Genomic DNA, 26,473 nt, shown 5'->3' with positions numbered 1-26,473 from the left:
GTGTCCAGGCAGGAGACGGCTGGTCTGCCTCTCTTTTGCAACTCCGAAAAGAGAAATGGAAATAAGGTTCTTTCTAAACACAGGGTGGGAAGCTGGCTGGGTGCTCACCTTACCCAGAGAATGGGCACCAGCTCTGGGTGGCCTGAGAATCAGGGATAACTGCAGGCAGGTTCCAGCAGGCAGCTGTGAAAGTCCTTTGGGCCATGCCCTGTGGAGGTCGTGGAATCTAAGGAGGCAGTGCTGCTGGAGAAAGCAGGGCTGCTGGATGCTAGCCCTCCTCTTCCCAGCCTTCACCGTGGGAGCAGTTGCTCCTGGCTGTGACACAGTAAAACCTATAATCATGTTCTAGGACTTACGGCCTACACACTCAACTATTGGTGGTGGGACCTAGGGACATCTTTACATGTTTGAGCCAAATGAGGATAAGCTGTCAGGTAGTTTTAAGATTACATCAACTGACATACTGAAAGTGTCTAGCAGAGACGGACACATACTAATTATGTGTTTGTATGTGTGTGTGTACATACAGAAGTAAATGCATAAACACATATATAAATATTATATATTAAGACATAAAAATAATATAACCCACAGTTATATGGTATTTCTTATGAACTAAACTTTAAGTTATAGATACTTGAGGTAAAGAGAAATTATGTATTCTGTCCCAGGTCACAAGCCAACCAGTGGCAGAGCTGAGATTCACAGCCAGGTGAACCTAGCAAGGTCCGTTCACGTCCTTTCAGTGGGATCATCAGGAAGGAGTGAGACTACAGGCTGGATTATTGAAACTCACTCCGTCATCACTTACCCATGAGCAGACAGTCAGAAGAGCACGTTCCTGAGCTCCGGAACACAGGCAAGGATACGTTAGGCATGGGGTCTTCATGGATTCTCAAAGGGCTGCTGGAATGAAGGGAGCCACCCCAGCCCAGGGACACTGGAGTGGGGATAACCGCAGGTTTTCAGCCCAACTCTTAGCCTCCAATGTCCCCTTTCTTCACCCGTGGACAGTTTGCTCTTGGGTGAGGCATAGTAACACCTACCATCACCATCACATGTGGGGCACTGGGCCAGGCACCACGGCATACAGGCCATCACATCCCTCACAATACTTCAGTGATGTGCAAGTTACATCCCAGTTTTACAGATTATGAACCCAACTGAGGTTAGAAAGATCAGATCACTTGCCCCTGTCACACATGTGGTACGGGCAGAACGGGGCCTGGACCCCAACCCTTATCTGACCTCTTGTCTGCACTCTTTCTACCGCATTGCACATCCACCAATGCCCTGGGTCCTCTGGAGCAAAGAACACCCCCTCAAACAACCACCCTGCACCGAGAAACGGAACGTGCGGCAAGCAGAAGCTGAGAGCCTCACAGGGCCAGTCCCCACATCACCCTGTACTGATGTGAACGGTGGTCCCTGGAACCAGGCGAGGTGACAGCTCAGAGGACAGTAAGTACAGAGACCCAATTAACCCTATCTGGATTAGCCCCTAAATAATGCAGAGCTGGAGGTGACCAGGCAAAGCTGCAGGAGTGTGTGAGGCTCCCCCGAACACTACCCTGTCAGGGCTCCCAATACCATTCACCAGCAGCCGCCTGAGCAATGGAACCACACGCCACAGAGTCACGGAGGGCACAACTTCATAATGGTAAAGCCAAGAAATAAACTCAGGGCGTTTTCCAAACTGCACAGCCACCCAGTGCCTGGTATTCTTATTTATTTACAGACAAAAATCATAGAAAACTGGAGAAATTTGCCAAAGGCCAGAGTAGTGGCTAGACATTTAAATTCTTGGCTCACAAAGGAAAACTTTTGCAATTGTCTCTGAGATGTGACGTGAAAGGTCTGGGGGTGCAAGCACAATCCATGAGAGGTCTTTAATGCCCCTGCAGACACTGGGGCCAATACCACGCAGGGGAGAGGTGATGGCTTCATGGAATTCATCTCCAGGTTAAAACAGAGTACTTCTTTCATCTCAACTCTAATCTTTAAACCTTGAGTCAAAGCACTTCCTGAAGCATAAACGTGGCAGCTTTAGTATTTCAAAAACATCAGAAGGAATTAAAGTCGCTTTCATCTTTCTTCTCCTATAACCAAGAATTTACCTTTCCATAGAAAGAGCACTCCCCCGAAACCCCCATATCTTTTACTGTCTAATAAATTTAGGCAGAAAGAACGGGAGAAATCCCCAGACCTGGTTTTATTCCTGCTCTCTCTTTTTGTGGGCTAGTGGGAAGGGAGTGTGGAGCAGTAGGTTGCAAGGTTTCATTGTATAAACTGTGATCATCTAAGTTCCTGCGTCCCTCTCCAGACAGGAACTCCTCCAGGGCAGGGACTTGGGCAAAGCTGCCTTTTTGTCTTATAATGCTTGGCATAAAATAATACTCAACACATGTTTATTGGATGAACAAATGAATGAGTGATTGACTGAATAAAGACCTGGTGGGGAGACCCCACTATTGTATGTTTCCCACCAGAAGAAATTTTCCAAGCTGTTACACTAATCAGGGCTAATATTCTCAGTTATTCTGAGGATTGCTTGAAATTTGCTGCTAATTTAAATAAAATGGTTACGTTTACGCATTAACTAATTAGCATGGTTCTCAGCAGCTTCACCTCACTAATTGGATTAGTTACACTCTATTTTCTCCTATCCAAGGCCTTCTCTGAGACCTGGGAATATCACAACGACAACAGAGTGAACTTTTTCAATGGCATTGAAGCACAGTCTCTCAAAAGGTTTAAACACAGATGTGAAACCTGTCCCTTTGTCCGGCCCAAGATGTCTTTGGGTCTCCAATATTTTTGGGCCCCACTGGATCCCACTATAAGTTGCTCCACAAAACTCTTCCTATCGCTTTTTAATCACAGCCATTTTGACTGGTGGGAGACGGTATCTCTTGGTGGTTTTGATTTGCATTTCTGTGATGATTAGTAATGATGAGCATTTTTTCATTGTTTGTTGGCTGCTTGTATGTCTTCCTTTGAGGACTGTCTGCTCATATCCTTTGCCCGTTCTTAATGGGGTATTTGTTTTTGCTTGTTGATTTAAGTTCCTTATAGATTCTGGATCGCAGAGCTTTATCAGATGCATAGTTTGTGAATATTTGCTCCCATTCTGTATGTTGTCTGTTTACTCTGTTAATAGTTTCTTTTGCTATGCAGAAATTCTTTAGGTTCCACTTGTCAGTTTTGTTTTTTATTGCCAGACCAAGCTGCTTCTTCAAGGAAAATGAAACTTTCCAAAATATGAGGACTTCATAAAAGACAATCTATCATATGTTTGATGAATGAATGAATGAAACAATGAAGGAGAAACTGGAAGTCAAAATACTGGCATCCTTCCTAGTCCCATCTTTGCCAGTAACTTGCAGTGTGACTTCAGGCAAGTCAGTTCACATCCCAGATGCCATTTTCTTATTATTTATTTATTTTTATTTGTCAGAGGTAACATTGATTTAGAAAATATCTAAGTTCTTGTGACAAAGACAAGACCTGGACACACAGAAAAACCACAACTTGCTACCCCTCTGAGTCAGGCAGGACCATGTTACCAGGTCTGGCCAATGAAATGAGAGAGGAAGTGATAGGAGACACTTTTTGGCCTAGAAAGTGAGAGTCAGGTTTCCATTTCCACTTGGAGGTGACCCGGGTTGGACTGTGTCACCCCAAAATTCATATGTGAAAGTCCTAACCCCCAGTACCTCATAATGTAATCTTATTTGGAAATAGAGTCATTGCAGATATAGTTACGTTTGCATGAGGTCGCACAGAAGTAGAATGGACCCCTTAATCCAACATGAGTAGTGTCCTTATAAAAAGGGGCAATTTGTACACAGACACACAGACTGACAATGCCATGAGAAGTATGATGTTAAGCTGCTACAAGCCAAGGGACCAGCAGAAGTTAGGAAAGAGACTGGAGTAAAATCTTTCCTAGGCCTTCAGAGGGAGCTTGGCCCTACTGAGACCAATCTCAAACTTCTAAGCTGCAGAATTGTGAGACATGTTCTGTTGTTTAAGCCATGCAGCTTGTGGTACTTTGTTATGGCAGCCCCAGGAAACTTCTGCAGGGGAAAAGGTCACATGGTCAAACTGTGACCCATAAGAGTCACTGAGTCACTAGGGGCCTAGAGTGTCCCTCAACCTTCAACAAACTTTGTGAAAAGAGTAAGAAAAATACCTGAAACCTAGAAATAAGGCAAAAACAAAGAAGGGAGGTGGCCTGTCATTTTAATGTTATCCTAGGACATTAACGGGCACACCCAAGAGTATATATTTTTCCAAGAGAATGTACTCATGTTTGACTTTGCTATTTACCTTTTGATTCTCACTCAGACACTATGAAGTTGTACGCTAACTCCTAGATTTCTGTCTGTGTAGAAAAGATCACATGAAAAGCTATAATTTTATTTCCCCATAGGACATGAACCACTTTTGCGTTTAATCTCTCCATCTTATTTTAACATTTTTCTTTAGAAAATGCCTACAGATACTCAGTTCCTCAAATGCACTCAGTACCTGCTTCACCATCTTACAAAGTCAGCAAGATGAACGGGGCCAGCCTGCAGTCCTGCCTTCTTGCGCTTCCTACACTTTCACCATTCTTGGCCATTGCTGGCTGAAATCCAAGTCATGAAGCTCAAATGTTGCCCATATGTAATGCTCAAGAGAGAAACAAGTTCAAATCTTGGCTATGGTGAAGATTTGAAGATTAGAAAATAGAGAATAGTCTGTTTCTAGCACCAGAATGTAGCTTCATAAGGACAGTCACTTTTTTCTGGTTCATCCCTGTTTCCCAGGGCCAAGAACGGTATCTGGCACATGGATGTTGTTCATTGAAAAGGAGCAATATGGACACAGACATACACGGAGAATGTTATGTGAAGGGTAGAGTTATGCTGCTACGAGCCATTACCTTGATTTGGACAAGGTAATGAACTAAAAAGTCATAGAATTCCAGGGTGCAAGAGCCCTTAGGAATTCCTTACCTTAAGAGCCTACATGATATAAAAATCCTTCAGAATGTCCCCAGAGCCTGCCAAACATGGCTCAGTGCTGATGACAGAGATGTCAAAATAACCTGAGCCAATGATTGGGAACAGTTTCCTCATGCTCAGCCAAAACTCTGCGTCCTTATAATTTGGAAGGAGTTTTAACGTCCCCCTTAAATCTGTTCTCTTTTTAAGCTAAACAATTCCTATTCTATTAATTCAAGGACACGGTCTCGAGTGTCTTTACCAATCTGGTAATAATAACAATAGCCAACATTTAGTAAGCAATGACTGTGTATCAGGCTTTGTTCTCTAAAAACTTTATGTGCATTGATTTATGTAACCCTTATAACAACTCTGCAAAGTTGGCACTACTATATTCTCTCTTATGCTGCTACAAGCCAAGGGGCCACCAACCACCAGCCAATTTCATTCCAGGCAACAAAATTGAAGCATGAGGAGACACTCACCTAAGAGACTCAGTTAGTAAGTGGCATGGCTGGGATTTAAACTCATATAGTCTGGTTGTTAATCACTGTATATTGCCTCAGAAATTGTCTTTCAGCATTTTCAGGCTTCTTATCAAGTGTGATGTTTAGGGATGAATACGTAAGGTTCCATAGGAGAGGTCAGAAATACCATTACCCTGCGTTGCTTTATATTCCCCAGGCAACAATGTGAAGTGCCACCTCCATCTCCTGCAGTTGTACAGTGCACAACCTGCACAATGGCATGTGACAGTTCCATCCTCGTATGCATGATTTTCCCAAAGCTCTCCTTGTCCTATGTGGCCATGGTAACAAGAAAGATTTTGCTGAGAGCTGCCAGTAGGAGGGGGTGACATCCCTGAAAATGCATGTTGAATGTTTGATTTGGGCCAAGTCTGCAGGATTCAGAGGATCTTTGGGGTCCTCACCTTTCCACAGTCTCCTTCTGAGATGTACCTTGACTTCATCCTCAGGTAGCACATCTTAGAGTACCCCTTTTCTTACTCTTCCATGAGCAGTGAACTTCTTGCAGTCTGGAAGATGCCTTTGGGAAGTCTTGCCAGACAGCATCCCCTTACCCTTCACTCATCCCCTACCCCTGCATTTATCATGGGTGGATGTAGGAGCTCAGGTTGGGAATACACAGCCCATCCCCAGGATAACCTTGTCCTTTCCAGCTCTCCCAGCTCAGTGGGCAGGCCACAGCCTCAACAGAGTCCTGCCACAGCAGCATCCCTACCCCTTCCTGGGAAATGTGTATAATCTGAGACTGGTCCCAAACCTCCCTACACAGCACTGACAGTTGTGCATCTGAGCACAGCCTGGCATGAAAGGTCACCCGGATACCAAGTGCTCCCTGTACAGCCCAGCTGCATGTTCTGTGGCTTTGGGGGATGGGGAAGGGAGACCCAAGTCTTTGAGACTTGCTGCAGCTTCACATCGAGAAGCTTATTTACAAAGGCAGTTCCTAGCATTCCTGGCAAGCACAAATTCACAGTTTCCCAGGCCAACTGAATTTCAAAACAAAGGAATTAGAGATAAGCAGATTGTCAGAGCTCGGAGTATTGGGCCTAAAGAAACCCAGTCCAACTTCATCATCTGCAGACAGAAATACAGGCTCAGATGAAACTCATCAGTGGTGAGAGTGGTCAAAACAATCCTTACCTTTGGGTGGAGGTATGACCAAGAGGACAAATGAGGAAGCCTTCTGGAATCATAGGTTTGAACTTAATGGTGATCGTACAGTGTATACAAAGTTAAGAATTGTGCACTTAAGATTCGTGTATTTTAGTATAAAGTTCTACCTCAATAAAATAGTAAAACAAAATAAAAGCCCAGAGAAGATTAAGGTGATGCTGCAATTGTGTGGCAAGACAAACCCTTGAACTCAAGCACCCCAATGCCCACTTCACTGCCCTTTCCTTAACTCCCTTACATTTTTGGTGCCATAGTAACTCAGTGATGCTCCAGTAGTTTATGGGTGGGTTTTCTGTTTTGTTTGGTTTCTTTGAGATGGAGTCTCATACTCTGTCACTCAGGCTGGAGGGCAGTGGTGCAATCTCAGCTCACCGCAACCTCTGCCTCCCAGGTTCAAGTGATTCTCCAGCCTCAGCCTTCTGAGTAGCTGGAATTACAGGTGTGCGCCACCACGCCTGGCTAATTTTTTTTTATTTTTAGTGGAGACAGGGTTTTGCCATGTTGGCTAGGCTGCTCTCTAACTCCTGACCTCAGGTGATCTGCCTGCCTCAGCCTCCCAAAGTGCTGGGATTACAGGTGTGGGCCACCGTGCCTGGCCTATGGGTAGGTTTTGACCAGGGCAGGCCCCCATGGCAGATGGCACCATGGGGTCAAGGAAAGTCAGTCCAGGGTTGGTTGCAGCTAGAACCTTGAGGGTATTCACACTGAACAGGAGTCCGGATTAGAGTGGAGTAATAATGGTAACACTATCCTTATAGAAATACTAATAGATAACATTTATTGAGGACTTACTACATACCAGGTATTGTTTTAAATATTTTACCTGTGTTAAATCCTCACAACAACTTTTTGGTGTATCTACCATTATTAATCCACATTTTACAAATTTAAAAATTAGGCCCAGATTTTAAAACCTTGCCAAGATTTTACAACTAGAAAGGTTCAAAGCTGGTATTTAGATTCAGGCAATCTGGCTCCAGAATCCACACTGTAACTATGACAGATAATGTCCCATATTGTATTATCTGCAGCTGGTAGAGAACTGGCAGCCTCTGCTCAGGCCAACACCTACCATCACACAGACAAAACATTCAACATTTGTCCAATGGTCCAGATAAGATCACAAGTATCAGAAAGCAGAGCAAGAATTTGTGGAAAGACCAACTACTTGTGACCTGGCTACCTCGGTCTACATTCAAGGATAACATGAAGACATTCTATGCTGAAAACCCAGGTGCCCAACTTCATTAATAATCAGAGAACTGCAAATTAAAACCACAGAGTGATAGTACTATACCCCCACTGCAATGGCTATACAAATATGGGTAATACCAAATGTTGGCAAGGATGTAGAGCAACTAGAACTCTAATATAAAGCTGGGAGAAGTAAGAATTGGTACAACAATTTTGGAAAATTGTTTGGCAGTGTATTCGTTGGCTCAGGCTGTCACAAAGTACCACAGACTAGGTGGCATAAATAACAAATTTATTTTCTCACAGTTCTGGAGGCTGGGAAGTCCAAGATCAAGATGCTGGCCAATTTAGTTTCTGCTGAGGAACTACTTCGTGGCTTGCAGACAGCTGCTGTATCACTGTGTCTTTCATGGCAGAGAGAAAAGAAAGCTAGTGATCAAGCTCTTTGATGTCTACTCTTATAAGGACACTAATCCTATCAGATTAGGGCACCACCCTTATGACCTGACTTGACCTTAATTAATTCCTCACTTGAAATACTACCAGGGTCAGGGTTTCAACATATGATTTTCAAGGAGGGACACAATGCAGTCCATAACAATCTGCCCCTGGCTTCCCCAAATGCATGTTTTTAAGGCGTGCAAAATACATCATTCCACCCCAACAGCCCCAAAGGTCTTAACTCATTCTAGCATCAACTCTAAAGTTGAAAGTCTCAACTAAATATCATCTACATCAGGTAAATGAGACTCCAAGTACAATTCATCCCAAGGAAAAATTTCTCTTCGAATGTGAGCCTGTGGAATTAGATCAGTCATGTGGTTCCAAAACACAACTGTGGGAAAGGCATAGAAGAGATATTCTCATTCCAGAAGGAGACATCAGAATGAAGGAAAGAGTGATGAGTCCCAAGCAAGCTCAAAATCTTTGCAAGTCAAATTCCATTAGCTCTTAAGCCTTGAGAATAGCCCTCTTTGGCTCAATGCTCTGCCCTCCAGGCCCACTGGGGTGCCAGCATCACTACCATGGCTGTGTGGGGTGGCCCTGGCCCTTAGGCTAGACAGGGCACCAGCCCTTCTCCTGGCCTTATGTGGGAGTGGCAGTCCTGACAATCCCTAAAAATGCCTTCTGCATCATTCTTCCTTTTCTTGAGGAATAGAGCACATTGACAGCCAAATAGCTCTATGGTCCTTACGGTCCTATGGACTCCAAAGTCGAACAGCATTCTTTCATTCTATCCCACTTTCTCTGTCTCCCCTTTAGTTCAAACTGGCAGTCTCTCTACAGGTGTAATTTCATCTCTATTCCTGACTTCTGTTGAAATGACTGGCAAAGTCCACCTAAGTCAAATTCATGTTCTCTTTATCATGAGTCACACCTTAGTATTCTTTTCAGAAAGAGCTTTCTCAGTTTTTTGCAACATGGATAGCTGATAATTCTTCAAATCTTTAAGTTAAGGTTAAGTGAGGTCACAGGGATACAGCCCTGACCTGACAGGATTAGCATCCTTATGAGAATAGACACCAGAGAGATCATTGTTGTGTGCTATCTGCCTCTCCCATGTGAGGACACAGCAAGAAGGTGGCCATCTTCAAGACAAGAAGGGAGCCCTCACCAGACACTGAATTGGCCAGCACTCTGATCCTGGGCTTCCCAGCCTCCAGAACTGTGAGAAAATAAGTTTATGTGGTTTAAGGCCTGTGATATTTTGTTTTGGAAACCTGAGCAGACTAATACAGGCGACGTATACTAAAAGTGAACATATGTCAATCCTATGACTCAACAATTCTGCTTCTGGGCATAAATCCAAAAGAAGTGAGCATATATGTATACCAAACGACACGATCAAGGCTGTTCATAGCAGCAGTATTCATGATACTTCCAAACTGGCCGTAGTTCAAGTGTCCATCAGCAGTTGAATAGATCATGAATTATGGTATACTTATAAAATGGAATACTACATAGTAGTTAAAATGAACAAATTACAACTACATGTAATAGCAGGGATGTATCTCAGAAATGTAATGATGAAAGAGTTCCCTTTTCACCACATCCATGCCAACATCTATTGGTTTTTGACTTTTTAGTTAGGCCATTCTTGCAGGAGTAAGGTGGTATTTCATTGTTGTTTTAGTTTGCATTTCCCTGATGATTAGTGATGCAGAGCATTTTTTTTCATATGTCTGTTGACTGTTTGTATATCTTCTTTTGAGAATTGTCTATTCATATCCTTTGCCCACTTTTTGATGAGATTATTTTTTGTTGTTGTTGATTTGTTGAGCTCCTTGTAGATTCTGGATATTTATCCTTTGTTGGATGCATAGTTTGTGAATATTTTCTCCCACAATGTGGGTTGTCTGTTTAATGATTATTTCTTTTGGTGTGTGGAACACTTTTACACTGCTGCTGGGAATATAAATTAGTACAACCACTATGGAAAACAGTATGGATATTCCTTCAAGAACTGAAAGTAGAACTAGCATTTGATCCAGCAATCCCACTACTGGGTATCTACCCAAAGGAAAAGAAGTCATTATATGAAAAAGATGCATGCACACGCATGTTTATAGCAGCACAATTCACAATTGCAAAACTATGGAACCAACCTAAGTGCCCATCAACCAACGAGTGGATAAAGAAAATGTGGTATATATTCATCATGGAATACTAATCAGCCAATAAAAAGAAATAAAATAATGTCTTTTGCAGTAACTTGGATGAAGCTGAAAGTCATTATTCTAAGTGAAGTAATCCAGGAATGAAAAACCAAATATCGTATGATTTCGCTTTTATATAAGTGGGAGCTAAGCTATGAGGAGGCAAAGGCATAAGAATGACATAATGGATTTTGGGGATGTGGCGGGGAAGGTTGGGAGGAGGGGTGAGGAATAAAAGAGTACATACTGGGTACAATGTGCACTGCTTGGGTGATGGGTGTACTAAAATTTCAGAAATCACCACTGAAGAACTTATCCAAGTATCCATGTAACCAAAACCACCTGAATCTCAAAAACCATTGAAATAAAAATAAAAATTAAAAAAATATAATTATGAAAGAAGTCAACATAAGAAAATATATACTATATAATCCTACTTATGTAGAATTCAAAATCAGGCAGCAATACTCTTATTTTTGATCTGGGTGTGTTCAGTCTGGAAATTGATTAAGCTGTACACGTATAATTCATGTATTCCCTCTATATATGTTTTACTTCAATATAATGTTTAAAAAGATAGTCACTCATTAAAAATGTCACACCATTGTAACAATGAAGAATGTGTTGTCATACTGGGTCCTGTGGGTGTAGCCTGATCTGCTGGCTTGCAATTAACCAGCCAGTAATGTCACAGCAACTCAGTCCCCCAAAAGGACAAGATGGTAGTGGTGACAATGGACAATCCCTGGGAGGGCTCATCATTCACACACATAGTGACATACATGTCATGATGCCCTTCAGTTGTGTGTTTTGGTAGGCAATAGCTCTTTTAAATACTCTTTTAATTGTAATTGCACACATAGGCATATCTTATATGCTCAAATATCTTTTTAAATCATTGTGTACTTCTGGAGATAAGTACACTCTGGGAATGTTATCAATTCAGAACAGGTCAGCCTATGACATTCTTGGTCAAGGGTTGTCTGCTGTACTTTGTTCAACGAACCATTTCTCTTGCCTGTGTCTTGGCATCCTCTTTGAGTATCTGAAGCTTAGACTACGAATGGAGAATTTGTAAGAATAAATTATTTTCCCGGTAGCTGCCCTTCATTCTCCACCAGGAGAAAGTCAGAAGAAGAGCTGGAAAGAAGGCCCATGGCTGTAAATTTTGGCCCCAGCTACGATCTACTAAAGGGCAGAGCTGAAGACCATGCCATGGCATTCTGAAGGGACTCTGACATTTCAGGGAGCTTGGGAGAACCTCCCACTCTTGCTAGGGAGCAGCTCGGTTGTCAGAGTTAGAACTGTGATGTACCCATAGTTTCCCCAAAGGAAGCAGGTGTTTCTCTTTAGAAATGTAACCCCTTTCATCCTCCCCATCCTGGAGGATCCTGGAGTCATAGCATCCACTCCCCCACCTTCCTTCCAGGCAAGGCAGATGTGACCCATCCTCTTCAGCTCACGAAGATGTGCCCTAATGAAAAGCCCCAGAGGCCCCTGGTCCCAGAGCTGCCATGACAGAGCCTAGCTCTCCTTCCCCATGCCAGGCACTCACATGCACAATCCTGGCAGAGGAATCTCTTAGAGGACTCACCTGAGGCGTCATCCCATGGCATATGTACATGATGGGGACATTCTCTGTATCTGGCCCCTGGTCAAGACACAAATCAGTCTTCAGAGAATTCTGCAGCTGAACATCAGAGACCAGATGGCCGCACCACAGAGAGAGGAACAGAGAAAGCAAATGCATTAACTCTGGAGAAACAAGTATTCTGCTGGACAGATTTCATTTCCATAATCAGCCCAAGGCCCTTGAACACTATAGAACCAACAAGCACCAGCTTTTGCCTTGCATAAAGGTGCTGAGGGGAGACCAGCCTCCTTTGAAGGAGAAACACTTACATGTCATTAAACAGTGAGCTGGGTTCTGGGAGTTGAGACAGTCTGGGCAAATATAAGAGATACACATGTATGTGCACACACAAGACAGTGCTTGCTCTTCAGCTCATGCATATCACACACAAGATGGTGCTTGCTCTTCAGCCCCTCCACTTCCTCAGGGGTGGAACAACAGCCTTCAAGTGTCCCTGAGGGAAATCTTTGCTCTTGAATGTTGGGGAAAATGGGCAACATGTTAGCTATTTTCAGGCCTCAGAGGTCCCCTGGGACCAGACGCTCTCTGCCTCCTGCAGACCCAGCAGTGGCTTGGCCAGGCCCCATGGTGGCCCACCTGCTTAGGGTCTTCCATAGTGGGAGGTCAGGTGGTAGAATAAGAGAGGAGGGGGCCAGGGTGGGAGCAGGAGAAGAGAACGGCATCTCTTACCCTCACCTACGGGTGGATGGATCCAGTCTTGGCAATTAACACATGTCTGGGTAAGAAAGCTGACATTCAATGTCACTTTCTTGCTTACACCCACTCTCAGCCCTCAGAAAGGGTAGCCCATTGTCCTCATGGCCCTGCTCACCGGCCACAATTGAGTGGACCATGGTGGGCACCGATCCACACTTCAGAATTAATCACTCTCTTTCTCTTCCTCTCTTCTCCCCATCTCATCACTCTCTTATCTGTCTTAGGAACCTAAACAGGACCCAGAGACTGTAATTGGTGGGTGGTGGCCACTAGAATTGCAAGGCTGTTTAAACTGGGCATGGGGGGGTTCTGTTGGCCATGGCCATGTTCAAGCAGAGAAAGCCAGTTGTGAACAAGGATGTGATGATGCACGAGGCAGACAGAAGGAGAGACAAGAGAGACCATCTTGCCACTGCGGCAGCTTCAGTGGCTTCCCAGCTGTAGTGTCCATGTCCAACTGTACTTCAGTTCCTACTCCTGTAAGAGTCTATGGTACCTTCACCCACCTCACCTTAACTTGAGCTGGCTTGACTGGGGTTCTCTCCTTAGCCATCAAAACACTCTGCCCAGAACAGGGGACTGGAGAACAGAATCCAGGGAAGACAAGGACAAGAGGCCACAGGGAGGCCATCTATCTAGGGGGAGGCCAGAGACAGCAGCAGGGCCTTTGTACTCCTGATGGCTTGTGGCAGGAGTGAAATGAAGCCAATGAAGAGGCATGAGATGGAGCCGACAACCAGAGGCCCATGTGTGCTCCAAGCATACCCTGTTCCTAACAGGGGACAAGGAACAGAGTTGAATTCTTTTCTTTGAGCTTCCTTTCCTCTACTGGGTGGTAGCACCTTTAATCCCAAACTCACAGTTCAGAGATTCTGAAGAAATACTATATGAACGTGTGTCTCAGGCAGAGCCCCCGGTAGCATTTCTGCAGCAAATCCTCCATTATAAACCAATTCCTTGGTTTGCCTTAGTGGGAAGAGCATATGTAAACACACTTTGTTCTCGTCCTACAGCCCACGAAGAGGTGGGTGTCATATCTAAAGCCAAGCACCGTAACCCATTAGGAAAATCTGCTAACTGCTGTTGCAAAGAGGAAGGCCTGGAGAGCCCTGATGTTAGACTTGGCTTTCCCCTGGGTTCTTAATGCCAGTGCTTGGGTGAGAGGGTAGGTATCTTTTGATAAAGTCCTCCCTGGCTCTGTGTCGTTCCTGCCCACCCCCGACCCCCACCACCCCTTAGGCAGGTAGTCCACTGAAGCAGCTAGAAGCAACAGGCTGGGATGGAAACCTGGCTCCAGTTGTGGGGTCTTGAATAAAGCAATGTAACTCCTTCCTGTTTGTTTTCTCCCCTCTAAAAGAGGAATAATAATAGTGCCTACCTCATAAGGCTGTTATGAGGATTAAGTGAAACAACATCTGCAAGTGCTTAGCATAGGGCCTGGCAAATAACAAATGCAATAATTGTTGGCTGCTATTATTACTGCTGTAACCTTCCTCAAAGTCATTCAGGGAAACCAGCTTTTAGGAATGCGTCTATGTGTCAGGTACCATGTGAAGTGCTTTCCACATATGTCTCACCTAATTGTCATAATGACTAGCCAGGATGAAGGAACTGTGGTGTAGGAACAAGCTCCACTCTCCTCCCTGTCTGTAGTGCTATTCAGCCTGTGTGGACACTTCCCCACATCGCCCTTGGTCTTGGCCTCCTCTTTGCCTCTTCCCTTGGCTCTCAGCTTATCTGCCACTCTGGAAGCCTTTCCCCACCCAAGTCTTGTATGAGATCACTGCCCTGTGCTTCACTAGCACCCCATTTCTCTTAGGGTAGCACTTAACCAGTTGCATTCTTGTTCCTTCTTCACTTGTTTGTCTCCCCTGTTAGTCATCAGACTGGGTCTCAGTCTCATTGGATATCATATAGGCCAGGCACAAAGGAGACAGTCAATACTTGTTGAGTGGGTGAGTGAGTGGGTACATGAAAAACATGAGTAAATGAATGGCATTCCCAAATGAATGGAATCATAGTCGGGCAAGTGATAGAGCTGGTCTGTCAGACTCCAAAACCCAAGCTCTTTCCATAATGCAAATGGCTATAATCCTGAGACTGTAAAATAGGCCCTATGAAATGGCATTACTGTGACCACTAAGGTTTTGCAGCTTGTCAAGTTTACATAGCCATTAAGGGGCAAAGCTAACATTCAGAAGCCAGGCATGTCTGTTTCCAGATGCCCCTCCATCTCTACTCTCAGCACCAGAGCTGTGATGAATCCAATGCTCTCCTATCTCTTGGACATGGAGCTCAATGATCCAGGGGAAACTTATGCCCACACGATGGGGCCCACAGGTCCTTAGGCCTGCAGGAGTCATTAACGGGGCCCATTAGTGGATTAATGGGCTGGGCTATAGACTTGATACTGGCTCAACTCAGAGTCCCAGAAGTCATTTGTCCTGAACAATGTCATTTGGTCATGAGTTGGAATAGAAAAAGGAAAAATAAATTATGCCCCTGAAAAGGCATCTGGTCTTTTCATTTTAGGATAAAAATAATTACCAGGAAGAATGAGTCAGACCCAGCAAATACTCTTGCTATTGTGGCTGCATCCCACTTTGCCCATCTTCAGCCAGGTTGCCCCCATTAAGAGTTTATTATGCTCTTTGACAAGCAGGCATGTCTCTGCTCATGTAGGGGCTCGGCCCGTGGAGGAGGCAGGAGGGAGGGGAGGCTGGCTGGGCCCTGAGCAGTGGCGGGCTGATGAATGTGCAGGGGGTCAGAGTCCTCTGCCAGCCACAGGGATGGCTAACACAGCTCAGCCCTTTGGGATGACAAGCGAATGGTTTTCAGTGTGACAGTAAAAATAGGCCCGGCTCTGAACCCAGACAGATCTAGATCACAACCCCGTATTTTCCACTTACTATTTGACAAACCAAATGTTTCTGGGGGTGGCATGGGGGGCTACATGGTAAACCTGTTGCACATGTGTATACGATGAGATGTTTTTGCTTGGAGGATGAGAATGCCTTTGGCCAGGACCCAAAATTGCAGTGGGCACATGTACACACCTCTACTGTTACTGCGTCCCCTGCCTCTCTGGGGGAGTTTGGCTAATCCTGCTTAGCCACAGCTGACAGCCTGCTGAGAACATGAATCCAGAAGCTTGCCCTGGCTCACGCAGGCTTGGGGCCAATAGTTTCTCTGGAGCCACAGCAGCATAACTCTCCTTTTAGGATTGGGTTCCACCATGGCCAAGCAGCCCACATAGCTTGCTATGGGTAGAGTGTGGGGCATCAAAGGCAGCTGTGTCCTCAGGATGGTTCTGGGGAGGTGAATGGGACAGATAGGCACCTTACAGTGCAATGTGTTTCCATGGTGACAACAGGATCTGGAGACTCAGGTACTACCTAAGCAGCACTAGCTGAGGTGTTTGCTGAGATGTGAATTGCACCAGACTGAGACGTGGAGAGATGAGAGGTCACTGCATGGTTCTCTTGGGATATGTCAACCATGCCATGGGGACACTCATGGGAGGATAAGACTGTCTCCTACAAGCTGGTATTCTGGATAACAGAGACCCCGGGGGTAGAAGGGGTGGGTCTAGGATTCCAGTTCTGTCTGCTTTGGAATCCTAGGATGTATATAAGAGTTTGGGGGTGCATAGGGAGCACTGAGACCAATCTCTCAGCAGATTCTTCCCGCTCACAGGCAATTGTCCTGTTCATCTGGGGCAGGCTTTGAACTCAGCTCTAACCACAGCTCATCAAAAGAAGAGACCTCAGTTCTTCCTTCAAGTTTTCATCTTGAGATATCCAAAAAGGTCTGAGGGGACACTCTCCAAAGGAAAGAATCAGAGTGATACCAGAAGCTTGTTTTTTAGACTTGGTTTCACTGCTGATTATGTGAGCTTGTGAAAATCACTCTTTGACTCTGTTTCCCCATCTATGACATGGAGATAATATAATTAATCCCACCGAGTAGTCTTGGGGGCTTGTCATGGCAAAAGTTTCCGTGTTCAGACTGTAAGTCAGCAAAAGCCAGGCGAGATAGCCAAAAATCAATCAAAATACCATTTAAAATACCTTATGGCATTTGACCTGTATGGCCCAGGGAATATTGAGAAAATGGGAGAGTTTATCATATTCGAAGTATTTTAACTTTAGACAGAAAATACATTTTTGTCTAAAGTCACATATCTACAAATATTAGATTTTCTTTTACTCTACGGGGATAGTACTGAATTACCCCCATTTAACAGATGAAGAAACTGAGGCCCATGACATTAAGACACTTACCTGGGAAGCAGCCTGGTTAAGATTTGAACCAGGTCTGTCTGACTCCAAACCCTATGCTCTGCCCCCTCCACCTTGCTCCCTCTCATCAGGGAGAACTGCTCTGTGCCCATCAACAAGCAGTACTAAAAAGACAGCAAATATAATCAACTCAAGATGGCTCTGTTTCTAGAACTCTTCTCAGGGAGGCTCTGCATGTGAATGGAAGGCATCAGCCCCTTGGTAGGGGAGGCACACAGGGTGACTCATAGACCCTCAGGCACCCCAGCTGGGAAAACAGCAGGTGTTTGTTACCTTACCTTTCAATCTTAAGCTAACTGCTTTACTGTGTGTTTTATTAAGTGGAATATGCAGGTGTGGGGCCAGAGCTGAATTGCTTAGGACTATAAAGGAGAGACAAGTACCTCTCTCAAGGGACCGGAGGGGTTTGGGCTGTAAAAGTCAAGGCTTGCAGGTGCAGAACCCGCGCCCGCTCCCCAAGCCTACTGCAGTTCTTCACGGGAGCAGCTGAGAGGCTCTTTCCCTCCTCTCCCTTTCTTCACTATGCTTCTTTCTGTCTGTGTCTGAATGAAACCCGAAGGAGGCCAGCTCCTTACCACTCCGTAGGCAATGATGTCTGAGTACATCCTCATCTCTGGGTACACGCTGACCAGGTACCACCGGAAGGTCTTGCACTGCAGCTGTTTCCTCAGAGCCTTCCTTGCGGTGATGTCCCCGATGTCAATTCCTGAGTCCTGCACAGGGATGCGGAAGCAGAGATGAAGCCACTCCCAGGTTGCAGCTTCTCCCCAAACTCTACTTTGGCATGACCTTGTGCCGCCAACCAAGATTCCTAGAGACTAGTGAAGGGACCATGTGGCACGTTAACTCTTGCATTTTCCCACGGGCACCTTAACCCCATAACCATCCTCATTTAGACTATGAAACATGAGGTCGGCATTGCCGGGCACTGTCATCAAAGGCCATTGAAAATAAAGATGCCAAATCCTTAAAGAAAAAAAAAAAAGCTATAGTCTGGATGTAGATGAAAGAAATGGGAAGAATCCATCTGAATAAAGCTTTTCCCTACCTCAAGAGGCAAAGTGAGAGATTCTGAGCTTTAAGGTGAGAGAGAGAGGGGAAGGAAAAAGCTTTGAGATGAAATGATGCTAATTCTAATACTGTTCCTAAGAATCATAACAGCTAAGGCTTAAACATTTCCAGAGTGCTAGGCTGTATTCTGAATGAGATATGCAGTATATATTTATATTTATTTACTTTTATTTATATGTATGTATGTTGTCCCATTCACACCTATAAAATAGCACCACATAATCCTCCTTTATGGATGATGAGTTGAGACAAAGAGAGGTTCAGTAACCTCCTGGGTAACTTGCCCAAGGCCCCACAACTAATAAATGGTGGAGCTGAGATTTGAACCCAATTAACCTGGGTCTAGAGTTTCTGCTTTTAATGTTACTCTGTGTGTTTGGAAGATGCCATTCTTCTGCCTCCTCAGACGAAGTCCTTGCAGGAGAAGCAGACTCCTTCAGCCTGGGAGTCTTGGCGTCTAGAGTACTTGTTTCCCTCCTTTCTCAGGAGCATCAGCGAGGTGGCCCCTGAGCCAGCGTGGTGCAGCAGCCAGGGAGCAGAAGTGAGACGTGAATGTGTCCAGGAGTGAGAAGGCTAGAGAAGTGCCCCTCCCCACACTGCTTGTAGAGCAGACTTGGGCAGCACTAAGAATTCCTGGACCTGCATACCAGCTGTTGAATGGTGCACAGAATTGGCTGAGAAAAAGCTGATGCAAAAGCAGAGGCTGCAGAAGGGTCCATCCTCTAGGGATCTGATGAAGACCCAGTGCGTCTCAGAGGATGACACCGTGGCAGGGATGAAGGCCAGTATGCAGATGGGCATGTGGTATCCCATAAGATGCCAACCCAGAGTGGAGGGCAGATGAAGAAGTGAGCTCTCTCTCACTGACACTGTGGTCCATACGCTCTCTGTGTAAATCCCTGGTTCAAACATCAACTCCAGGGATCAAGTTACTGAGGTCAGGCAGATTTTGTCTAAAATATCTGAGAAAGATCACAAAAATGGCTGCATTTATCTGGACATGAACAAGGCAAATTTTTGACATCAGACAATGTAGGCTTGAGTGAAAACACAATTTAGATATAAAAGAGATAGATTCCTTTTTGCTCACAAGAGTTCAGGCGATATAAAAATTTGAACCTGCTACAGCCTGAAGGTTAAAGTTCTAGAATGACAGGAGCTATTTTGACTTCCTAGGACTTCTTAATGACCTCATCTGTGACTTGTGTGCTGCACACTCCTGCCCAGAGCCTTCTCTGCAGCTGTTATCCGAGCCTTTCTCTGCTAGACTCTGGCTCCTTAAGGTCAGGAAACTTCCATCAGAGTTACCTCTGTGCCCCCAGTCCTAGCACTGAGCATGAGCTACATTGCTGTGTGGAGAAAATATTTATGAAGTGGTGAACACAGGAACTGGCAATAGATGTAATCTACTTTCCACTCCGACTCCAAAGCATTCATTAAGTATTAACCATTTACTCTCCACGGTACTTTATCCTTACATCAGAAAACTGTCCCAGGACCCATCCATTCCTTCTCCCTTCATGTTATAATTGCCTTTATGTGACTAAATTTAACACTGTGTCTGTTTTATAGGGAGCCACTAGAAGAACCTGTCTCACAAAGGCCTCTGTGTTTTCCTAAACTTCTGGGTTCCCATAGGAAAAGTATCTTTCTGCACTTAGGAACAGGGCAAAGTTTGCCTCCCTCCACATGATCGAGTAAAAGATGAGAGAGATACAATCCACCAGGTGGCCATCTCCTGCGACGAAGCTCAAGCACTAGCCCTTTGTTCAGCTTATCTTTCTGAGTATCAAGTCCCCTTCCCGTTCCTGTGTATTAATTGACTTTTGCCTTTCCGTTTTAATAGTTCAGCATATCTGCACTGTGTGTTTACTGTAAATTTCATCAAACCCATCTTCAAAGCAGGAGGCATACACTGAGAAGAAAGTAAACCTCTGAGAAGGTCACCTTGGCCCTTATTAGAAAACAATAAATGCATCTTCCTCTTTTGCCAAATACTTGGTGTAGTGAGTTGAACTGTGGCCTTCTCTAAAATTCATGTCTACCCGGAACCTCTGAATGGGACTTTATTTGGAACGAGGATCTTTGCAGATATAATTAATTCAGGATCTCAAAATGAAATCATCCTGCATTTAGGGCTTGCCTAAATTATGACTGTATGTGACTATATATGACTGAAATGACTGATGTCTTTATAAGAGGAAAAAAGAGTGGTCTGGACACACATAGAGACAAAGAGGAGAAGGCCATGTGAAGACAGAGGCTGAGACTAAGGTGATACATCCACAACCAGGGACCCCTCAGGGCCACCAGAAGCTGGCCAAGGCAAGGAAGGACGCTCCCCACTCGAGACGCTGGAGGGAGCACAGCTCTGCTGGCACCTGGATGTTAGAGAATAAATTTATGTTGTTTGAAGCCATCAAGTTCATGGTAATTTGTTGCCATAGCCCTAGGAAACAAATATATTAACTTAGCCACATAAAAGTGTCCAGTATTGCAGCCACATAGTCACAAAATTCCTTATAGCCAGACTTAAAGGAGGGCTATCACTGAAGCACATGACAAGCCATCCCTGGCACTCAGCCTGTCTTTGGGCAAGAGAAGCAGTCTAGAGTTCCTGAACCTTGCTTAAGAAAATATTGATGTTTTGCTGCAGACTTTCTGTTTATTGATAAATAAACTGATTTTCAGTTAAAGTAGCAGGTTGCAAGAGGTGAAGGCTCTTCGGCCTTTCAAAAGCTGGGGACTGGACGTGCTAAGGGAGCAGGTGAGAGGGCCAGTTCTGCTCAGCGCACAGCTCTGAGGAGGCCTTAGCTTAGAAGGCAACAAGCAGAGGATATCTGCCCAGCATAAGCATTTTAAAACTGTGGAAGGAAAGTATAGGGCATAAACAATCACAGCACCAACAAGAGTTAACACTTAACTAGCGCTTTCTGTGTGCCAAGCACTGATCAAAGTCTTTACATGTATTAACTTATTTAATTCTCAAGGCAGCCACCTGGGCAGGGTTGATGGGCTCCAGCTCCATATTTGCAGCTAGGATGCTGTAGACGAAAGGTTAAGTAAATTGGGAACAGATGTGCTTGCAGCTGAGGAAAAGGGATTGGGGCATAGCTATCTCAGGGGCAGCTGGTAAACCTCCTAGGGAAACTGTGTGAAGCATATAGCATCCATGCATCCTCCTTCTTCTTTTCCAACTGACCTTTACCAAGCACATGTTGATTATGTGTCAGACACTATCCTAAACACTCTGTATACAAATAGGAATACGTCACACTCTCGGCCTGAAAGGAGAGTCTGGGAGTTTCAGACAAGTAAACACACTCTTTGTGAAGAAGTGTGAGGCATGGAAAGGAAGAGAAAGTGAAAGAGAGAATAGAAGAGGGGCCTCATTCTTCTTACATTGTGTGGAGGCCAGGATTGGGGGCAAAGGAGGTAAGCAGTCAAAGAAGGCTTCCTGGAGTAAGCAACACTTGAGGTGAGTTTGGAAAAATGCGAAGGACGAGCTAAATAGGTGTTACCCAAATCTGGCCACCCTAACCTCTCATCTGGAGGGCTTTTTAGAGATTCTGGCACCTACCGCTCAAAATCCTCTCTGAGAATGAGACCCAGATGAGTATTTTTTAAAAAGCTCTCCAAGCGATTCTGATGCAGTTGGTCTGAAGATCTGCTTTTAGGAGTCACTAACCAAGAAAGAAAGGGATTACACACACCACCAGCAGACTCACTCATTAATAAGCGTTAGCAAGGCGTCACCAAGCTCTTACCATGCGCCCTGCCTTGTGCTAGATATAATAACACAAAAATGTAAAGCAGTCTGTCCTCAGAGAGCCCATGGTGTACTGTGGTGGTTCTCAGTGGTTCTAAAGAACTTTCTCAAAAAACAGATTCCAGGGGCCCCTTCCAAACCAATTAAGTGGTAATCTGTGGGGGTGGAACCCAAGTGATTTTGAAGTTCAGCCAGATTTGAAAACCACTGTTCTAATGAGAGGGAGACTTTTAGATAACAGAACACTCTTTCACAGGCTGGTCATGCAATGACAGAGATATATATAGGAGGGGAAGCTCTTTCCCCAGTTGGAGCTGGCTTTCTAGAGGGGGGATCCCTGGAGCTAGTCTCAAAGGATGGGGAAGATTTAGTACGGGTGGTCATACAGGAAGAGGTAGAGGGTAGGGAATTCCAAGCAGGATGAGCAAGCACTGAGTTGTGAGAAACAGCATGGCATGGACGGTGTGTAATGGGCAGTTCCCATAGTCAACACAGTGTATGCAGACTTCAAAACAGGGAGTGGTGGGCAGCGGGGTTAACATACAGGCAGAGGAGAAAGCATGGGAACCTTTGATGCCATGCCAAACACTGGGCTTTGTGTTTGATTTTGTACATAGAAGGAGTCATTTAAAGATTTTTTTTTTTTTTTTTGAGACAGAGTCTTGCTCTGTCACCCAGGCTGGAGTGCAGTGGCACAACCACGGCTCACTGGAACCTCTGCCTCCCAGGTTTAAACGATTCTCCTGCCTCAGTCTCCTGAGTAGCTGGGATTACAGGCACGTGCCACCAAGCCTGGCTAATTTTTGTATTTTTAGTAGAGATGGGGTTTCACCATGTTGGCCAGGCTGTTCTTGAACTCCTAACCCCAAGTGATCTACCTGCCAAAGTGCTAGCATTACAGGTGTGAGCCACTGCGCCTAGCCTCATTTAAAGATTTTAAGCAGGGCAATGGCATGGTCATTGTGAGTGTTTTATAGATAACTTTGGGTATTGTAGAGGATAGATTTGAAGGAGATAAAGACTTAAGCCAGGAAAACCAGCTGAAGCTTGTAGCAGAGAAAAAAATAGGGCCTGAATGCAGACATGAGAGGAGGTTGGGGTGGGAAGGAGGGCTTGTGATTGACTGGGACAGAGCATTGAGAGAGAGGAAGATTGAAGGATGATGTCAGTTTCAAACTCATGTGTCTGGAAGATGGTGGCACCATGAACTGTGACAGAATGAGAACAGGAGCAGATCTGGAGGAAGAAGGTGGGTTTGGCTGGTCAGATTCAGTCTGAGTGCCTATGGGAACGGCCAAGAGGAGATGTCCAGCTGGCAGTTGGAGATGTGAGTCTGAAAGTGAAGGCAGAAGTCAGGGGTAGAGATTATTAATTAGGGAGGCAGCATATGGGTGGGAGTCCAATGCAAGAGTAGATGAGATTACCCACGGAGATGGGAAATAATGAGAGCAGTCTGCCAAGGATGGATACCCCAGGAGCATATAAGCACCCAGTGAACGTAAGAGGAGTCCTTGAAGAGTTAGGAATAACTGGAGAGAGATGAGATTCCAGGGTGTGGAATCATGGACCCAAGGAACTACAGAGATTCAAGGAAAAGGTGAAATCCTATAGGTTAAAGACCTTAAAATGTCCCTTAAATTAGGCAGTTGGGAGATCCATGTTCACCTTGACAAAGCAGTCTTGATGAAGTATCAGGATATAGCTTAGGAGAAGGATTGGGAGATGAAGAAATATTGACCCTGTACAAGCTTGATAAGAGGAAGGAGAGGACATTTGGACATAGGGAACAGGAAAGGAAAGAGAATTATTTTAGGAAAAAAAAAAAAAAAGAGAGAGAATTATTTTAGGAAACACACTGATCCTTTCCTTCTCCACCTAAGGCTTTATCCTGGGCAATTCCACCTCTCACATGTCTTGTGTTCACTTCCCTCTACCCATTTGATTTGAACTACCCACCTTGAGGAGTCACAGACAGACCCTGAATTTCATCACTTTTCAGTTATTTTCATTCACTCAGTTCTGTACCATTCACTGGGTTGCTGGGCATTTCAACACCTGTCAGCTGCAAGGGGGAGAGGTCTAGAAGGTTTGCAGCTCTGGAGTACAGAAAGAAGGCAGTAAGAGTATGCTAACTCACCAGTCTAAGCAGAGCCTGGGGACCTGCAGTGTCTCACTGGTGAGCTCCTGGGGAGTTTCCAAGTGTTGTTAGTATTTTGCCATCACAGACCACCTACCACAGGGCTTGACACCCCATGCAGAATACTGCGATTCAATCCTGACGATGAGTCCAGAAGGTACTGCAATTCCCCGGAAACACTCTTACTGTCAGGAAAGCAATCCCGGGCTGGTACATTAGGGTTGGCTGCACTCTGACTGATATTTCTCCACTCCTCATTCTTGCTCTCAACTGCTGAAACCTCATTGATTGTGGGAGTATGCAACCCAACTCAAGAGGGGATCTCCTGCGGTGGTGGTGCGGCTCGAGGTGGGCTAAAAGCTCCCACTCACGAACCAGTCAACTTTCTCAATCATTTAACCAGGGCAACATTAGCTTGGTGTAGAGTTTAGGTAACAGGGCTTTCATATGGAGACTTTGAGTGAAGATCAATCATTTCCCCACTAGAGGCTCCCTAAAGGACTCCAAAGGGGATTGCCATGGCCTTGGGAGGAAAGAATGAGGTCATGTAGTCGATAGCTCTGATAGCTCTGTCTCACACAGAATGCAACACAAGCAATGAACTCCAGGCCGACAGGCTGGGAAGTGGATTGGAATCGTGTGGCTGGCATCTGTTGGGTTCTCTCAACTCAGTAGTCCAAGGTCATTTCCACATGTTTCACCTTGACACATGGCAAGGCTAAACAAAACTACCAGAGAAACATTGCTTTTTCTCTGGCATTTCTTAAGTACAGGTGACTAGAGGGATAGAGGACAGTGGCAGGCAATGACAAGGCTCTGTGAAGGTTAAACGCTGTCTAAAAACTGCCCAGAATAACTCCCATCTCCTAGTGAGGGTCCCTGTAGGTGTGCCCCCATCCCCATCCATGTGGCTCAAGAAATCCGAAAGGCATATGGATCTTTATAACTCTGGTCGAAGGTTCAATGGAGAAGTTTGAATCTCCTCTATAGGAAGATTAGATGTTTTTTGTAAATGTTTGTAGTTACTGGTATATTTGTAATCCAGGACCATGAAACATCTAGTGTCAGAGAAGCCAAGGACCTGGGAGCATGAAGGAACTTGAGCTACCTGTCCAACTTTCTCATTTAAAATTAGGACACTAAGATCCAGAGAGAAGTCCTCATCAAGCATGCTCACCAGGGATGGGGGTAGGGGGTTAAGAAATGGTTTAGAGGCTCATGGCCCCTTTTCTTCGGCAAATAATACATTTTTGGGTTGAGAGTCCATTCTCGCATGGCAAACAGGACTCTGGCTGACCCATAGGAAGAAGGGTTTGGCCCCATATTTTGATTTGTTTTGTTTTCCACCAATCCCCGAGAAACTCGTCCCCACCGGAGATCCCTACCTCCTGGGGTATGTTCCATGCCATGTAGACGTGGCTTTTAAATTCATCCATCCAGACTTCAGCCACCCTGAGAGCGTTCCTGCGGACGTGGGCGGTGAGGTCCTCTGTGTAGGGTTTGTGGGCCCGCTCAATGTGGGCAATCCGTGAGCAGGGCAGGACCTCCACGCTCCCGCCACACTGCCACACCTGCAGAAGACATGGAGCCACTCGTCAGAGCCTGCCTGGCTCTGCCTTTCTACACCAGAACTCAGGCAGCCACTTGACATGAGCAGGAAGAAATTCAGCCCCTTCACCTTGACTTCCCAGATTGCAAGGGAGTGGGCCATACCTGACTTCTACTCCTATAGCAGCAGGATGGCTATGGAGTCATTAAGTCATATCTTGGTTCTTATTGCTATGGATTTGCCAACAACAAAAAAAAATGAATGCACTTTTTCCCTCCACCTGTGAGCCCTACCCCACCAAAAAAAGAGACCAGACATTTTGTTCCAAAGATCTGGATTCGCCTTGCACTTGGGGGAGAAGTTAACAAAACCCTTGATGATAGTTTGCAGCAGTGCTTGACATAGAGGAACCAGCAAGACTCCCAGCACAGACATCCTCTTCAAATGGACCACATGGGCCTGGACAAGAATTAGTGATCAACACAGAGAAGGGTGTCACCAGAAACCCTTTTTCTACTGCATCTTTCCCAGGCTCTGGGTTCTGACTGAATCTGAGGGAGAGCGCTGCAAAGAAGCAAATGATATTAAACTTCTTACCAACCTTGGAGAATAGGAGCTTGATCCGAATGCAATTAGATTTTGAAAGATAAACCTTGCATTCTAAGTGTTAATGGGCAGCATCTCAAAGCTCTCGCTACAATCTTTCCAGCCACCCTCACCTTTCAACGTTCCTGAACACGCACTCTTTTGTGGT

General features: G+C 45.1%; 1 protein-coding gene across 2 annotated transcripts in view; it reads right to left on the bottom strand.

Moving 5' to 3' along the window:
* Positions 1 to 26,473, bottom strand: part of GALNT18 (polypeptide N-acetylgalactosaminyltransferase 18) — a 355,896-nt gene that overhangs the window by 43,172 nt on the left and 286,251 nt on the right. Inside the window, exons 7-9 of one of the 2 annotated variants that reach the window (XM_008006704.3) lie at positions 25,556 to 25,741; positions 17,769 to 17,906; positions 12,137 to 12,232 (exon numbers count right to left, since the gene is read on the bottom strand). In XM_008006704.3, the coding sequence (XP_008004895.2) occupies positions 12,137 to 12,232; positions 17,769 to 17,906; positions 25,556 to 25,741 (420 nt within the window). The remainder of the gene's footprint in view (positions 1 to 12,136; positions 12,233 to 17,768; positions 17,907 to 25,555; positions 25,742 to 26,473) is intronic. The other variant, XM_037999716.2, reaches the window with a different exon arrangement.

Source organism: Chlorocebus sabaeus, chromosome 1 (genome assembly GCF_047675955.1).
Source record: "Chlorocebus sabaeus isolate Y175 chromosome 1, mChlSab1.0.hap1, whole genome shotgun sequence".
NCBI lineage: Eukaryota > Metazoa > Chordata > Mammalia > Primates > Cercopithecidae > Chlorocebus > Chlorocebus sabaeus.
The sequence above is the reverse complement of the archived record's forward strand: the minus strand, read 5'-3'. Positions and strand labels throughout refer to the sequence as shown.